At 39.9% G+C, this 18830-nt stretch overlaps 1 protein-coding gene across 1 annotated transcript in view; it reads left to right on the top strand.

Annotated features, from left to right (window-relative positions):
• Positions 1 to 3294, top strand: part of NSUN2 (NOP2/Sun RNA methyltransferase 2) — a 34623-nt gene extending 31329 nt beyond the window's left edge. Inside the window, exons 17-19 of the mRNA XM_058178676.1 lie at positions 1796 to 1934; positions 2531 to 2570; positions 2801 to 3294. Coding sequence (XP_058034659.1) covers positions 1796 to 1934; positions 2531 to 2570; positions 2801 to 3158 — 537 coding nt within the window. The 3' untranslated portion in view covers positions 3159 to 3294. The remainder of the gene's footprint in view (positions 1 to 1795; positions 1935 to 2530; positions 2571 to 2800) is intronic.
• The last annotated feature ends 15536 nt before the right edge of the window (positions 3295 to 18830 follow it).

Here is an 18830-nt window from a genome sequence, read left to right as displayed (position 1 = left end):
TTTCCTGGAACAGTACCTTGGAGTAAATAGCAGGAGAACTTCATAATAAGATTTCCTTTTAAAGAGAAGTTTTATTTCTTTCTTTTATTTTATTTAGGAAATTTATTTCAGCATTAACAGTTTTGTGCTATACAATGGGGTTAAATCTTACATAGATTTGTAGTAGAATTGATCTCTCTGTTAACAATGCTTGAGTTCTCTGTTTAAAGTGTTAGACCAGAACTAAAGTTTAAGTGGCACTGGAGAGTATTGCTTCTTTCATCATGAAGAAATACTCTCAGTTTACAATCACAATTGGGTCCAAAATTTCTGTTGCCAAGCGAGGCTGTTGTTAAGTGAATTTTCCCTGTTTTATGATCTTTCTTGCCATAGTTGTTAAGTGAATCACTGTAGTTGTTAAGTTAGTAACACGGTTGTTAAGTGAATTTGGCTTCCCTATTGACATTGCTTGTCACAGATTGCAAAAGATGATCACATGATCCTGGGACACTGCAATTGTCATAAATGAGTCAGGTGCTAAGCTGTTTAATTTTGATCATGTGGCCCTAGGGATGTTTGCAATGGTTGTATGTCATTTTTTTTTAGTGCCTTTGTAAGTTTGAACAGTCATCAAACGAACTGTTGTAAATTGAGGATTACCTGTACATGCTAATTGAGAATACCATCTCTGCCTAAATTGCTGTATATATTTATTGGGGTAGTAGGATTGTTGGAATAGAATGGCAATCTCTTGAGGTTTCTATATTAGATTTTTAAAAGTATCTTCATTTCAGTGTTTATGACATTAGGCTAGAAACCAGAAGACTGTGAATTGTAGTCCTAATTTAGATGTAAAGCTAACTGGGTGACATTAGGCCATCACTGTATTTCAGCCCTAGGAAGAAAGCAGTGCCAAACGCTTCTGAAAAAAAATCTTGACAGGAAACTGCTGGGACTTGTCTAGGCAAATTTTTGCATAGGTTCGTGCATATATATATGTATGTATATGTTTAACATGAAAGTAAGTTTGATGTTTTAATTCACACTGTTTTGTTAGAAGACTGTACTGTTGATGTATTCAATTAATTGCCTGTTCTGTTTCCCTTCCCCCAATACTCCCAGCAAAGAGTCAGTCAGAGGCCTCCTTTTCTGATTTATTTACATATATATAAATGTCCTGGCTACGTCTACCCACGGGCCTGCCAAGTTTCTGGAGATAACAAGGAAATTACAGATAAGGCCAGAATTACTCACGAATATATTCTTCCCTCCGTTGATACAGTTTGCCCGCGCAAATTCATTACTTTGTCCAAGACAAAAAACCAGGCAGTCCCGCCTCCTATTTATAGTTTCTGCAGATGTCACTGCATGACAATTATGACTTGGCTTTGTCCCAACTCTTCCGCTGCTGCGCACGCTGGTCACGCCTGCGCAGTCTTGCATCACTCCAAAACTGTTCTTGGGGCGTTGCCAAATCAGAAGAAGGCTCCAGGGAATCAGGCTTTGCCGGCCCCTCCTCCTCCCTTTGAGTGGGTGCCAGGGAGGGAAAGGGCTCAAGAGAAGCAGGGCTGGCCAGGTCTTCTCCCTCACTTTCTGAATCTTCCGAGTCCAGTAGTCCGGGTCCAGGAACCTGGGTCACAACATTGCCTGTATATTTTGTTTCATACTATTGTATTGCACAGCCAGAAAGTGTTGAAAGTTCTTGTCTGTTATTATATTCCATTCAGATGCTGAAAATCTTTCCTTAAAAATAGATTTCTGTTTTGAATTTTGAAAGAAATGGCTGCATTTTAAAAATCACTTCTTTCACTTCCAGGGCATATATACATTGCATCCTTTCATCAGTGCCAGAACTATTAAGGCTGGCATAGAAGATATTAAAATTTTGTTAACTGAAGAAAATCCATTCTTAAGCAGGTTCAGTAATGAATCACGCAGTCAACTAAATGGAATGGGTAAGTGAGCATTCTTGCTAATTAGTACCAGTAGTTATTTGAGATTCAAGATTTGATTTACATTGTTTATTTAGTTTTAGAGAAGTTGATTTGCAGCTGGTTACCTTTTGTTATATTAATGGTCAAAGCTGATGGCCACTATTTATAAATGCCCGTTTGTCAGAAGGTAACTCTTGAACCTCTATGGAATCCTTTTTCCTATCCCATCTTTACTGTTTGTGTTTTCACTTGACCTAAATGACTTGTAGATTGTTGCCATCCATAATTTTTATTTTCTAAAAATGCCTCAGAGACTGATGTTGGCCCAAACTTACTTTTGGGACTAAAGATAACCCAGTAATCAAGTTCACCGTATGAATAAGAGCTAGTGAAATTTAAAGATTCCTCTATCTGGTGAAGATCACTATCCCAACATTTTTAATAGCAGCTCAAGAATATTAATAATTTCCTAACAACATCTGCTTTGATTGAAAAGATGGTAATGTTCAGCAGACTCTATGGAGAATAACTCTGGGTCATAGGTTTGATTGCTAAAGCTTAATGTCATTTGTATTATAATAATCTCTTGCTTTAAAACATTACACTCTTTGTTTCAGCTATGGGGAGCATAGTTTTGAAATATGAACCAGACCAAAGGTAAGTGACCTCTTCTGTGTTCATTTTATGCAAATATGCATGTAGATGTACAGATCCTTTTGAATAGAAACTGAACAGAAATCATAAAAGGATTAATTTAATGCTGTCAAGAAACTGATTTCTAGGATCTTAGAACAAACAAGCTAGTAGTATTGTTTAAAATTACTAATGAATCCTTTGAAGAAAGTAAAACTGAAGCATCAACAGAGTATGCATTTGTCTATTTATAGCAAGCAAGATACCCATCAATGCTCTGTTTTGCTGTGTGGTTGGCTTGGCAAGACATCTCTTCGTGCCTTCGTGCCCAAGAATGAGAGATTGCATTACCTGAGAATGATGGGACTTGAGGTATTCAAAGCAAAAAGGAAAGAAGAAAATTTAGAGGGTCAGTTGGAAGCAGCATCTATAGATACTTCGGGGCAAATGCTAGAAGAAATGGAACTTGAATGTAAAACCAAAAACATCAATCAATTACCAACAATAGTAGATGATGAATTGAATGGACAGCATGAAAAAATATTATTGGAAGCCAGCACAGCAGAAAACCTTTCTTCCACTGATAAAGATGAAAATACCAAAAATATGTAAAGCAAAAGTAATGTTGCTTTTTCCCTATGGGGAAAAAAGACTAAAAAGTCAATTTGCATTGACTTTATGTGCATTTTTTATAATTATGTACTGCAAAGCATTTAAAATAATTTTAATAAAGAAAGTATTTCAGTTATTGAGAAATGTGGTACACAATTATTTTATAAGAGTTTTTCCCCAATCTTTTTAGTATAAATTGTTTTAACTAAATGAACAGCATACTACAATCACTTCAGTGAAATTGTTTCTATCAATGGATTTTGAATCACTAAAATGATATGTGTCATTCTAGAAATTAAATAGCTTTATTGATATATTGATATAATTTATAAATATGATTATGATTTTCTTCTATCTTTGGGAGAGAATTTTATCTTTCATACACTCTTAGTAATTGTTATTGTTACTCTGAATTCCTGCAATAAAAATGAACTATGTTGACAGTATACAATAGCCTAGATTTGAGCTGTGTAATTTTAAGTCCTAAACTTCAGTTTCCATTCAAAATTTATGTATTAGTTTTATACCATTTTCTTTTCCCTAAATCTGGATTTTACACCTGATAATTGATTTTAGATTGGAATTCATAGAAACATATGAAAAATTGATGTCACTATATTCATCCAAAATTTGTGCCAATTTTTTAAAAAGATTTCTTCCACTAACTTTGGGTTGCCAGAGTGAGTTATACAACTTATATTAAAATAACATCTTTCTGTTTACCCAAATTAATGCTAAGGTTGTGTACTAGTTTTGTATCACTTCATGCTATGATTGCCTGGATTTTGTACCACTACAATTAAATGTCTCGGTTCAGAGGGATGTACTTAAAACCCCAAATCTTGCTATATTCCCCCAAAACCTAAGCTAGAGTTTAATATTGCATTGTCCCATCAAATACAGATTTTAGCCCATACAGGCAAATTCTTCTAGCCACAATAATGGCCTCTTTTAGCCACAATAATGATTAATCTGATAGTATTTTTATCCCTCTTTGTATTAATATAGCTGTACTACCGTATATACTCGAGTATAAACCGAGTTTTTCAGCACGTTTTTTGTGCTGACAAGCGCCCCCTCGGCTTATACTCGAGTCTACGTCTTCGGGAACCCCGCACAGGAGGGGGTACCGAACGGACTCCCATGGGAGGGACGGGGAGCGGGCCCGCCGAGGTCTCGCGGGATTTGTCGCCCCCAGGCCGGCCCCCATTCCCGTGTCTGGTGGGCGGACGGCGCAAACTTGGCGGCTGCTAGAGCGCGAGCCCCGGGAGGCTGAGGAAGGAGCGGCGGCGGCGGGGTTGCAGCCCAGCCGGGCTCGCCTGTGGCGGTGGCGCCCGCCGCCGCTGCCGCCGCCACCGCCACGAGCCACCCAAAGGCCAGAAGAAAGGTCATTCCATCGAGTAATGGAGCGGCTCCTTCCTCGCCTTACCCATGCTGTGCGAGCCCGGCTGGGCTGCAACCCCGCCGCCGCCCTTCCTCAGCCTCCCGGCTCGCCTAGCAGCCGCCAAGCTCAGGCCGGACTCGCAGCTCCCCATCAGCACTCGCACGGCGCGATTCGGCAGGAGGAGTCGGGCTCGCCTGTGGCGGTGGCGCCCGCCGCCGCCGCTGCCGCCGCCACCGCCACGGAGCGAGCCCGACCTCCTGCCCGAATCGCGCCTGCGGCGAGTGCTGATGGGGAGCTGCCGAGTCCGCCTGAGCTTGGCGGCTGCTAGAGCGCGAGCCCCGGAGGCTGAGGAAGGAGCGCGGCGGCGGGGTTGCAGCCCAGCCGGGCTCGCACAGCATGGGTAAGGCGGGAGAGGAAGGAGCCTTCGCCCATTACTCCGATGGAATGACCTTTCTTCTGGCCTTTGGGTGGCTCTCGCGCGGCGAAGCTCGGGTCGGGAAACCTCCTCCTCAGCCGAGAAGGACTGCACCGCCAGGGCTTCCCGCGCCAATGCATAGCCTGGCGGGAGTTACTGCGGCTCACCCGCCCCGCCCAACTGGTGGTGTCGGGCAGCCGCTGCCGCTTAGCAAAAGGTCGCCGCCCAAAACTCCTCGCCTCCTGGGAAGGGCTGGATGGCTAGCCGGGAAGGGTTGAATAAGCCAACCTCCCTCCCTCCCTCCCTCCTCTCCCCCGCAAGCAAAAGAGCGTTTTCCCGTTGGAAGAGAGAGAGAGAGAAAGGAGGGGCCGTTCCTCCCCTTCTATCATTCTTTCTTCTCCCTCCGTGCTTCAGAAGCTGGGCGTGTGTGCGCGCCTGTGCCCTAGTCCCTTCCTTCTCTTCGCGGCGCTGGAAGAGAAAGAGAGAGAGAAAGGAGGGCCGCCTCCTTCTTTCATTCTTTCTTCTCCTCCGTGCTTCAGAAGCTGGGCGTGTGTGCGCGCCTGTGTGCCCTAGTCCCTTCTCTTCGGGCGCTGGAAGAGAGAGAGAGAGAAAGGAGGGGCCGTTCCTCCCCTTCTTTCATTCTTTCTTCTCCCTCCGTGCTTCAGAAGCTGGGCGTGTGTGTGCGCGCCCTAGTCCCCTTCTCTTCCGCGGCGCTGGAAGAGAGAGAGAGAGAGAAAGGAGGGGCCGTTCCTCCCCTTCTTTCATTCTTTCTTCTCCCTCCGTGCTTCAGAAGCTGGGCGTGTGTGTGCGTGCCCTAGTCCCCTTCTCTTCCGCGCTGGAAGAGAGAGAGAGAGAAAGGAGGGCCGCCTCCCCTTCTTTCATTCTTTCTTCTCCCTCCGTGCTTCAGAAGCTGGGCGTGTGTGTGCGCGCCTGTGTGCCCTAGTCCCCTTCCTTCTCTTCGGCGGCGCTGCCCCAAACGGCCGCCCCAAACGGCCACTCAACCGCCGAAGGGGCCCCACGGAGGAGAAGGCTTTCCTGAAGGTCGATCCCAGCTAGTAGTCACCGTGCTGGGCGACCTGGAGCAGCTGCTCTTCAGCCAGATGCTCGTGAGTCAGCCTGCCCCTTCCTTCCCGTGGGGGTCTGCCTTGCTGGTGAAGGTTATTGGGGCTTTTGAGCAAGGGAGGAGGAACGCGAGCACCGCCTTTCGGCTGGCATTCCGGGATTTCCTTTGTTTAGAGCTGGGAATCCTCCTTCCCTTTGCACTCCCTCCTCCCTCCTCTCTCTCTCTCTCTCTCACACACACACACACACACACAGACTTCTAAAGTCGATTGGCACAATGCTAAGCAAACACAGCAGTGGGTCAAGGGTGAAGGGCTAGGAACCTGGCAGGTGAAAGGTTGAGCGACATGATAGGCAAAGACCACAATTGTTTTAAGAAAGAAGCTTTAGCAGGAGGGGGATGGAGGGTGTTTTAAGTTTTGGCAAACAGCCAGGCCAACTGTATTGGAGAAGGTCACACAACTGGCCTTAACATTTTAGCTGCTGTCTTTTTCCTCACACTTGGGTTTAATGATATTAGAGACCCTTATTGCCCTGCCAAAAAAAAAAAGAGCCACCCCAACGCCTATGAAAATTAACCTTCTGCCAAGAGACACTGTGCACGGTATTTTCACTATTGGTGTGCATACAGGCTTAGATTTGTGTTGGGTTCTTAGTGCTTAGAGCACTGACCTTCAGAGGCACCCTGGTCCCTTGGAAGCTAAAGGAGGACTCATTTTCATGCTTGCAGTTGTATTGTCAATTTCTGTGAGACAATGTTGTTGAAGTAACTCACTCATTCATTCATTCATTCATTCATTCCTTGGGTGTCCAATCACACTTAGCCAATAAAAATTTATTCTATTCTATTCTATTCATTCATTCATTCATTTTATTTTGTCAAATACATATTAAATAATTATATAAATATAAGCATGAATTGAATACATAAAAGGAATACAACTAAAGGGAACATTAGGACAGGGACGGTAGGCACGCTGGTGCTCTTATGCACGCCTTACAGACCTCTTAGGAATGGGGTGAGGTCAATACTAGATAGTCTTTGGTTAAGGCTTTGGGGATTTTGGGAAGAGACCACAGAGTCAGGTAGCACATTCCAGGCATTAACAACTCTGTTACTGAAGTCACATTTTCTGCAATCTAGATTGGAGAGGTTCACTTTTAAGTTTGAATCTATTGTGTTCTCGTGTATTGTGGTTGAAGCTGAAGTAGTCATTGATAGGAAGTACATTGTAGCAGATAATTTTATGAGCTATGCTCAGGTCATACCAAAGGCGGCGTAGTTCTAAATTTTCTAAAGCTGGGAATCCTCCTTCCCCCTTTTGCACTTTTATTGTTTTTCGTTCAAATAAATATTCATGTTATTTTACTTGGCTCTATCTTTATTTTTTACATTGACCAGTAGCTGCCTCATTTCCCACCCTCGGCTTATACTCGAGTCAATAGTTTTTCCCAGTTTTTTGTGGTAAAATTAGGTGCCTCGGCTTATATTCGGATCGGCTTATACTCGAGTATATACGGTACCTTATTTTTCATGTTCTTTTGATTTCTGGGATTTAAGGGTTCCTTCCCCCTCAACCCCTCCAGCCTACAATATAACCTCCCCCCAAATCTTGAATTATATCATTTCTTGAACAATTTAGTTCATTAAATGAAACAACATTACCAGACATATTTTCTAAATCCATTCTTTCCAGATTGGACTTCTAGAATATTTTTTTATTATTATTATTATTATTTATTTATATCCCGCCCTTCTCCGAAGACTCAGGGCGGCTTACACTATGTCATTACACTATTGTTAATGGAAGTAGTTGTTTAAAGTACATTCCAAATAATTATGTATCTTAACATTAACATTCTAGACATTTAGGTTTTAATGTTTGCTGGTTTATTTTAATAACAGTCATCAATTCTTTGTGTGTCTTCATTTGAATGGAAAACCATTCACACATTTATCCTCAATCACAGCAAAACTGCCAGTAAGTAAATGATAACAAATAAGTGCTATTTACACTGCATTAAATTATTTCTATACTGGTGATAAGCTTTTCTGGGAGTGTAGTTGAATCAAACACAAAAGGCTTTGGTAAAAAAAAAATACTACAAATGAAATGTAGGTGATTATTTGGGGTCAGGCCATGTTGGTTTTGAGGTATTTTATAGCTCATCAGGACTTCACAGTTGGATGAGTGTGTGTTGTGTGTATGCATGTGTGTGCGAGAGAGAGCAAATGTACATAGTAACCAGTAAAGTTTTTCTGTTACTTTAAATTTACTGGGTCTCCCATGTATTCCAAAGAACAGGTTGTGCCTCAGTGTTTGGTTGAAAGTGATTTCAGTGTGACTGTTGACCAGGGCTGTGAGTAAGAGACCATAAGTCGAACCTGGGACCATGTGTAACACTGCCCCAAGGTTTTTACAGGTACCCATCCCAGAATGTCCCAAACATCATGAGACTGTCAATGCCTTAATTGTTTATTCTTTCATGGGGAGGAGTGGGAAGTCTCCGATTAGGCAGCAATTAGGCATGAGAAAAATGGAGATATAAGAGAAGGGGTTATGATTCTCTAGTGCAAGGGTGTCAAACTCAAGGGCTGGAGGCCGGATCTGGCCCATGGGGTGCTGAGATCTGGGCTGCAGGTCCGCCCTGGAAACAGTGAAGGACTGGCCTGCGGGGCCTCTGCCAGCAAAACGGAGCTCAGGAGGGCTGTGTGTGGCCCTCCATTTTCGCTGGCAGAAGTTGTAGGAGGCCATCGCAGCCGAAAACTGAGCTTGTGAGGGCCACAGGCAGTACTCCCAAACTCTGTTTTTGCTGGCAGAGGGTTGCCGGAGGCCGTTGCAGCCGAAAACAGCTTGGGAGCCTGTTGTCACTGGCAGAGCGCTCGGGCCAACACAGGACCCCCGACTCGAGTGACGTCGAGCTGGCCATGCCCACCCTGGCCAAGCCCACTCTGCCCCTCCCCTCCGAGGTCAAACACAACCCTGATGCAGCCCTCAATGAAATCGAGTTTGACACCCTTGCTTTAGTGGGTAAAATCCAGTATCATCCTGCCATTGATAAAACCCATCAATGTTTATGCTAACTTGTTTAAATTGGTAGACTAATTTAACACTATTGCATCAAGAAAAAGATATGTAATATTTTTCATAAAACTGCTTGCTTTCTGTTGATTTTTATTTACAAAAAGGGAACCAAACTTATTTGCTATAGCAAAGCAAACAAAAGTAAATATAAGATAAAAATCTAAGATTGGAATTTTTATTATGACAGATTATTTTTTTTTTTTTTGCCTACAGCCCACTTGATGGTATACGTATTGGGTAAAAAGATGGTAGGGTAAAATAAGAAAACTGTAATTAATTTATATCTGCTATTGCCAATCTGCCCAACAGTAAATAGATGAATCAGAGATCTGGATATAATTTAAAAATGACAAATCAGTAAATTCAGTGTACAAATTATAATAGTTTTTGTAATTTATTTATTTATTTATTTATTTATTTATTTATTTATTTATTTATTAAATTTTTAATAAATATTTTTATTAAATTTAATAAAAATTTTAATAAATTTTTGTAATCTAGGACTACAAGAAATAATAATTGGAAAGCATGATTAAAAATTCTAGTTCTAACAAGCCTTCTCTTGGAAATGAAATGTGGGCTACATCCAGGGATTTTTCAGAAGGCTGTTTCATCTATATAGAAACAACTTTGGTTTTTTTATCATTCTTAAAAGTATTATATATTAGGACAGCAGAGGGCAGCATAACACAAGTCAGGATTTTTTTAAAAAAAAAAAAATTATGAAGTCCTGTATAGCTGCTGCTCTGAATTGAGAGAAACACGCAAATCACAACTTTAGGGATGAAAGTTGTAATTAACAAGAACATACAGTTTGCCTGTATGTTCTTTTGATCTTGCCATTTAATATTTTGGCTGAGAAAATGGTATTCAGTTTAGAGAATTGTGTTTTTTTGTAGAATCACGGAATTGGAGGGGATTTTGCTGGGTATCAGCCCTCTTGTTGCTTCATACAGGATTGAAATCCACATAAAAGTAGCTGCTACAATGATTGTCCTAACTCCACTCTTTTTATGAAGCTCATCATCTTCCTACATTGTTATTATACTATTTGGAAATGAAACAGAAATGAACCAAATGAGCCATTCAACTAGAATGAGCCTTCTTATAACTTCACATCATTAATCCATGACATACAAGATGTTGATTAGTAAACTAAGTGTGATGGAGGAGAAAGCATAGAAATAAAAAACCTCACTTTAGAGCAAAGCCATGCGACAGCTATTGAATCCACTAAGAGTCTCTAAATCTCTGACAAGCCCGTGAAGAATTCTTTTTTACCTGAAAATACCAGGGAGGGCTTAAACTGGGAATTGTTGCATTTGAAGCATATTCTGTATTGATATAAAGCGTCCCTGGCTTTACTGGATAGTTGGTTATGCATAAATACAATATATTTTACAACTGAAATAAATGCAAAAATGAAATGTATGTTAGTCGGTGGCTGTTTATGGAAAGATGGTTTCTCTAATGTCTTTTGCCAAAATTATATCTATGTTTAATAATATGTAGTATAATCCTAATATCAGGGGTAAAAAAATCTAGGCCTCATAAGATGGCACCAATGAAGGTTCTGTTTCCTGCCATGTAGCAGTAATTGGGATTTTCATTGTCCAGATGTGACCAGTGTATGATTAATTGAATATCTGTATTCCAGTGTAATGTTATGCAAGTTTTTTTACAAACAGGGAAATGAATCATCCCAATAGATCATCCTTCCTAGTCTTCTTTGTGAGAGAGTCTATTATCTGTCTGTCTGTCTGTCTATCTATCTATCTAATCCATGTGTGTCAAACTCAATTTCATTGAGGGCCACATCAGAGTTATGTTCGACCTCGGAGGGCCGGGGGGGCATGGGGCGTAGCCATGGTGGGTGTGACATGGGACTCGTGTCAGGGGCACCTGTGGTGGCCAAGTGCTAAGGCAGGATTTCTCTGAGATACTCCCTCACTCTCATTATAATCCTTCCTTCTTCCCTCTCTCTCTTCCTCCCTCCCTTCTTTTTCCTTCCTTCCTTCCTTCCCTTCTTTTTCCTTCCCTCTTTCCTTCTTTTTCCTTCCTTACTCTCTTCCCATCCTTCCTTCTTTGTCTTTCCTCTTTCCCTTTCCTGTCCCTTGTATGCTCAAGTGCAAAAGAGGAAACATTTCTCCTTTTGTTTTATTTTTAGTTTGTTTTGATAGCCCTCTGCCAGCAAAAATAGAGCTCCGGGTGGTGTGAGTGTGGGGCCTCCCGCACCCTTGAAATCAGAGACACTGCAGGCCTGTACTTTGCTGTTTCCAGGCTGGCCCCATGGGCCAGATCTAAGCATCGTGGGCCAGATCCGGCCCATGAACCTTGACTTTTACACCCCTGATTTAATCTGTCTTGCCATGAAATATTATAGCACAGTCTTTTAATTATCTTTTGTCTTACACTGACAGAAATTCTATTTATAAATGGCAATTAAATGAAAAAAATAGTGGGATCCAAGGAAAAATCGGCCTGAAGTTGTGATGACATCTTAGGAACCAGATGCCATTTGGGGCAAAATGGAAGGTTTATTATAGTGTTTTTGGCCCATAGGCATCTGTAATTTTGAGACGTGCAAGCCAATCCATGCTTACTAACATATCTAACATAATTCTTCATATTTTTATCCGATCCTGCCTCCTCTGTACAAATTAGGGCCCAAATGGATGGGGCAATCTAGCTTGAACAATGAATAATAAAACTGCTAGTGCTTCTGTTTCCCCACTTTCTGTGCTGAGGAATGGTGTCCAAAGCTTGCTACAGGTAAAAAGGTTTAGGGAGTAATTCGAAGGGGAAAAAAATGTGGATAGCGCGATAGTTGCAGTGCTCACCAGCATGCACAAATTTTGCTTTTATGTTTCTTTTCTTTGCATCTTTCACGTCAATAGCATACAATGGACACCACAGGATGTAGGAATTTGAATTGGATCTGGTTTGAACTCCTGGTTTGAGTGCTCTGCCAGAAAAAAATAGGCTCCCAAGCTCCATTTTCAGCCATGACAGCCTCAGTATGCCCCCTGCCAGTGAATTTGGAGCTTGTGGAGAGGGCACACACTGGCAGAGCTCCTGAGCTCCGTTTTCACTGGCAGAGGCACCGCGGGCTGGTTCTTCACTGTTTCCAGGGCAGCTCCGTGGGCCAGATCTAAGCATCCTGCAGGCCAGATCCAGCCCACAGGCCTTGAGTTTGACACCTCTGTTCTATAGGGTGTAACTGGGCAATATTCATGTAACTGAGTTGATGAGTAATACTCATGTAACCATTTGAATTTATCTGTTGTCAGATACAGAAATTATTATCAGACAAAATATCGTCTAGCACATCCCTTAAAAAATGGAGATAATTCCTAGATCATATTTGGGAATTAGGGCTATTGATGCAATTTTCTTAAGGAACATAGAGAAAACAATGTACATGATGAATAGAATAGAATAGAACAGAACAGAATTGAATAGAATAGAATAGAATAGAATAGAATTTTTTATTGGCCAAGTGTGACTGGACACACAAGGAATTTGCCTTGGTGCATATGCTCTCGGATTACATAAAAGAAAAGATACATTCATCAAGAATCATAAGGTACAACACTTAATGATAATCAGGGAAACAGTCAATATAAATCTTAAGGATACCAGCAACAAGGGCCGGGATAGCTCAGGCAATAGAGAAGCCTGTTATTAGAACACAGAGCCTGCAATTACTGCAGGTTCGAGCCCGGCCCAAGGTTGACTCAGCCTTCCACCCTTTATAAGGTAGGTAAAATGAGGACCCAGATTGTTGGGGGGGCAATAAGTTGACTTTGTAAAAAAAAAAAAAATATACAAATAGAATGAGACTATTGCCTTATACACTGTAAGCCGCCCTGAGTCTTCAGAGAAGGGCGGGGTATAAATGTAAACAAAAAAAAAAACAAGGTTACAGTCATACAGTCATAAGTGGGAGGCGATGGGTGATAAGAAGGATGAGAAGATTAATAGTAGTGCAGACTTAGTAACTAGAGAGAGAGATCAAAATAAGTAACAGGGTTAGAGACTTGTAATGGGTCTGAAGGCCCCAATCCACCAAATCCTATGAATGCATGTGCCCCAACACCTTGACACATTTTGTATATCCTGCTATGATAGATTCACTTTCAACTTAAAGAGGCTAACTTGTATTTCATTCTTCATGTCTTTATAGTTTATAGTTGAGCAAAGTGTAACCACATCCATGCTTTCTCTCTAATGCACTTATATTTTGGTAGTGGGAAAGGGGATGTGGTGGCTCAGGGGCTAAAACATTGAGCTTGTCGATCAAAAGGTCGGCAGCTCAGCGGTTCAAATCCCTAGTGCTGCCGTGTAACAGGGTGAGCTCCCGTTGCTTGTCCCAGCTTCTGCCAACCTAGCAGTTTCGAAAGCACGTAAAAATGCAAGTAGAAAAGATAGAGACCACCTTTGGTGGGAAGGTAACGTGTAATGTGTGCCTTTGGCGTTGAGTCATGCCGGCCACATGACCACGTCTTGAGACACGTCATGAGACGTCTTCGGACAGCGCTGGCTCTTTGGCTTTGAAACGGAGATGAGCACCGCCCCCTAGATTCAGCAACAACTAGCACATATGTGCGAGGGGAACCTTTACCTTTACCTTTATCCATGGGAAATGCTCTGGTCTAGTGTCCTGCAAGAATTTAGCCATTTCACCCCCAGTTCCAGCAACCACAATCCCTCTTTCTAGGCTTTGGACCAAAAAAATAATTGCTTTGGTGTTCCATCACAGGATGTACCAAAGAAAACTGGCTGTCTGCTCAGTTGTCCCGAACCTGCAAACAAATGACCTTGAGCTTCAGAAGCATACCCAGGGAATATGGGTGAAGTTAAAGATATAAAAGTGACATTCCAAGAAATCTATTTCTATAGTTTTGATATTTACTGTGTGTTTCTGTTTTATGTATTGTTAGCCACCCAGAATCCATATAAATCTGCATAATATGTAAGTAAACGAGTAAGGGTGAATGGTCAGGGAAAATTCATTAAAAGCTTCTTTGAGTCCCTCAACTAATAATCACCTCATTCTCATCTTTTTTGTAGGGCTTCAGCAATTTATGTCAGTGACATGTTTTATTGCAAACAAAGATTGCATAAATGTTCCATGGGGCTAAGCTGAAATTAAATTGCTAATCATGGCACAGCACAGGAAAAATTGCAGAAATCCTTGGAGAAGTAAAGCAAAATATACATTGCTAAGTAAATCATCACTTAAAAATGGAGATAATTCCTAGATCATATTAGTATTCAATATTTGTTTTAGAGGTTGCCTTCAACATAAAATGTACGGCATATTTTTAACCATTACTATATAACATCATAGAATTGGAATGGTCCATCAAATCCAATTACTGAGAGGATTGTCTTGGTTGCATACCAGGGCTATAGTAAACCTGCAAACCTTAAGAAGCAGCAAAGGAAGATGAAAATTGCATCCTGGGTTTTTGCAACTCTGATGTGATAACCGTTAGGACTGACTAATAAACACTAATCAACTGTTTAACACTTTTCTATACTAATTGAGCTCCTTTAAAATAAAAGACAGCTTTCTAAACGTAAAGCTTTGTGATGTCTTTCTTTCAGTTGTATTTGCCATGTACCCTGTTCCTTACCCTGTACCCTGGACTTGGTGATCTCAAGAGTTTAGGAGGAAGTTGTGTTTTCCTCTGTGTTGAGATAAGATTTCACTTATCAAATCTTGTGCCACTGTGGAAAAGGAAGTGAACCTGCCCTTTCTTTCAAATAGTAAAATGTATTAACATATTTATCTACATTTTTAAAATGAATTAATCAGCTCTACACTGTCACATAGACAACAAGAATGAAATTCCTTTATCACACTCATTCTAAATTTAAGACTTATCACTGGTTAAGTCATACAAGACATATATAACTGTAGTGGCAATAGAATAGAATAGAATAGAATAGAATAGAATAGAATAGAATAGAATAGAATAGAATTTTTTATTGGCCAAGTGTGACTGGACACACAAGGAATTTGCCTTGGTGCATATGCTCTCGGATTACATAAAAGAAAAGATACATTCATCAAGAATCATAAGGTACAACACTTAATGATAATCAGGGAAACAGTCAATATAAATCTTAAGGATACCAGCAACAAGGGCCGGGATAGCTCAGGCAATAGAGAAGCCTGTTATTAGAACACAGAGCCTGCAATTACTGCAGGTTCGAGCCCGGCCCAAGGTTGACTCAGCCTTCCACCCTTTATAAGGTAGGTAAAATGAGGACCCAGATTGTTGGGGGGGCAATAAGTTGACTTTGTAAAAAAAAATATACAAATAGAATGAGACTATTGCCTTATACATTGTAAGCCGCCCTGAGTCTTCGGAGAAGGGCGGGGTATAAATGTAAACAAAAAAAAAACAAGGTTACAGTCATACAGTCATAAGTGGGAGGCGATGGGTGATAAGAAGGATGAGAAGATTAATAGTAGTGCAGACTTAGTAACTAGAGAGAGAGATCAAAATAAGTAACAGGGTTAGAGACTTGTAATGGGTCTGAAGGCCCCAATCCACCAAATCCTATGAATGCATGTGCTCCAACACCTTGACACATTTTGTATATCCTGCTATGATAGATTCACTTTCAACTTAAAGAGGCTAACTTGTATTTCATTCTTCATGTCTTTATAGTTTATAGTTGAGCAAAGTGTAACCACATCCATGCTTTCTCTCTAATGCACTTATATTGTATTTGGAAGATTTCTTAAATGTCCTAAAAGAATATAAGCTTAAGTTAATAGAATGTAGCTGGTTCTGTTAGGATATACATAGACTTAGATGTCTTTATTATTATTTTTTAAGTGTACATATCTGACCTGCAACATAAAATGTACGGCATATTTTTAACCATTACTATATAACATCATAGAATTGGTGAATGGTCAGGAAAATTCATTAAAAGCTTCAGATCTGCAGAACTGATGTGAGGAATTGCGATTATAAATGGCTAATCCATTTATTCCATTTGCCCTTTATCTGAACACAGCATCAGAATCGATCAGTTGGCAGCAGAGGTGAGGGAGCAGATCAAGCTGAAATAATCACAGCAGATTGGAGAAACCGTTTTAAACCTAGGATTAATACTCATTTGTGCCTTTCTTTCAAATAGTAAAATGTATTAACATATTTATCTACATTTTTAAAATGAATTAATCAGCTCTACACTGTCACATAGACAACAAGAATGAAATTCCTTTATCACACTCATTCTAAATTTAAGACTTATCACTGGTTAAGTCATACAAGACATATATAACTGTAGTGGCAATAGAATAGAATAGAATAGAATAGAATAGAATAGAATAGAATTTTTTTATTGGCCAAGTGTGATTGGACACACAAAAAGAACAACAACAATTGAAAATCTCCAACAATCTCTTTTAGACTTGGGAGAGAGGGAACACCATATTATTATAAAATGTATTAACATATTTATCTACATTTTAAAATGAATTAATCAGCTCTACACTGTCACATAGACAACAAGAATGAAATTCCTTTATCACACTCATTCTAAATTTAAGACTTATCACTGGTTAAGTCATACAAGACATATATAACTGTAGTGGCAATAGAATAGAATTTTTATTGGCCAAGTGTGATTGGACACACAAAAGAACAACAACAATTGAAAATCTCCAACAATCTCTTTTAGACTTGGGAGAGAGGAACACCATATTATTATAAAATGTATTAACATATTTATCTACATTTTAAAATGAATTAATCAGCTCTACACTGTCACATAGACAACAAGAATGAAATTCCTTTATCACACTCATTCTAAATTTAAGACTTATCACTGGTTAAGTCATACAAGACATATATAACTGTAGTGGCAATAGAATAGAATTTTTATTGGCCAAGTGTGATTGGACACACAAAAGAACAACAACAATTGAAAATCTCCAACAATCTCTTTTAGACTTGGGAGAGAGGAACACCATATTATTATAAAATGTATTAACATATTTATCTACATTTTTAAAATGAATTAATCAGCTCTACACTGTCACATAGACAACAAGAATGAAATTCCTTTATCACACTCATTCTAAATTTAAGACTTATCACTGGTTAAGTCATACAAGACATATATAACTGTAGTGGCAATAGAATAGAATTTTTTTATTGGCCAAGTGTGATTGGACACACAAAAAGAACAACAACAATTGAAAATCTCCAACAATCTCTTTTAGACTTGGGAGAGAGGGAACACCATATTATTATAAAATGTATTGCAATGTTAGTATAGAATTGTACTAGGGCAGATGACAAAATCAACTGAGATTTAAAGAGCTTTCCCTGTTGTTTACTGCAAAGGTACTTATTGGGCAGTGCTACTTGCTTTTTTGTTGACTAATCTTTCTACATTCTGTGTACGTGTGCATTATTTCTCTAAACTACAGCCTCCCTGTACATGGATAAAAGCAGAACATGTGGAGCCATACCATGAATGAAGACAAGAAGAAGTTGTATTCAGAGGTTCCTATGTATGTATCTCAAAATTGCCCTACAGAAAATGGCTGGATTGGAGCTTATTAATTTAAAAGCTTCTTTGAGTCCCTCAACTAATAATCACCTCATTCTCATCTTTTTTGTAGGGCTTCAGCAATTTATGTCAGTGACATGTTTTATTGCAAACAAAGATTGCATAAATGTTCCATGGGGCTAAGCTGAAATTAAATTGCTAATCATGGTACAGCACAGGAAAAATTGCAGAAATCCTTGGAGAAGTAAAGCAAAATATACATTGCTAAGTAAATCATCACTTGGCTGTTGTGAAAGTTCTTCCTCTCAAAAATTCACTCCCTTAGCAGGGGATTCATATTTTTTTTTACCGTATAATGAAATAGTACAAGGATAATCGCTGAACATGGTGCTATATAAGTAAAAAAGAACAAAAGGCTTAAGTATGCATAGGGGGCTGAGATCATATTAGTATTCAATATTTGTTTTAGAGGTTGCCTTCAACATAAAATGTACGGCATATTTTTAACCATTACTATATAACATCATAGAATTGGAATGGTCCATCAAATCCAATTACTGAGAGGATTGTCTTGGTTGCATACCAGGGCTATAGTAAACCTGCAAACCTTAAGAAGCAGCAAAGGAAGATGAAAATTGCATCCTGGGTTTTTGCAACTCTGATGTGATAACCCTTAGGACTGACTAATAAACACCAATCAACTGTTTAACACTTTTCTATACTAATTGAGCTCCTTTAAAATAAAAGACAGCTTTCTAAACGTAAAGCTTTGTGATGTCTTTCTTTCAGTTGTATTTGCCATGTACCCTGTTCCTTACCCTGTACCCTGGACTTGGTGATCTCAAGAGTTTAGGAGGAAGTTGTGTTTTCCTCTGTGTTGAGATAAGATTTCACTTATCAAATCTTGTGCCACTGTGGAAAAGGAAGTGAACCTGCCCTTCCTTTCAAATAGTAAAATGTATTATTGAATAAGAGTTGTATATATGCCTGGTTGCACACACAGGGATTAAAACACAAATTTAGACATTCAGAGCTAAATACGAATGCATCTCTCTGTATTCTGTTCTTTCAGATTCTAATGCTTCTAAGATACAACAATTAATTGAGTTTAGCCGTAGGATTAAATTAATAAATTAATCAGCCAAAGTTACTATCAATTAACCAGTAGGCGTCCAATT

The sequence above is a fragment of the Ahaetulla prasina genome, chromosome 3 (assembly GCF_028640845.1).
Source record: "Ahaetulla prasina isolate Xishuangbanna chromosome 3, ASM2864084v1, whole genome shotgun sequence".
In the NCBI taxonomy this organism is placed as follows: domain Eukaryota; kingdom Metazoa; phylum Chordata; class Lepidosauria; order Squamata; family Colubridae; genus Ahaetulla; species Ahaetulla prasina.
This window is presented reverse-complemented; position numbering and strand designations above follow the sequence as displayed.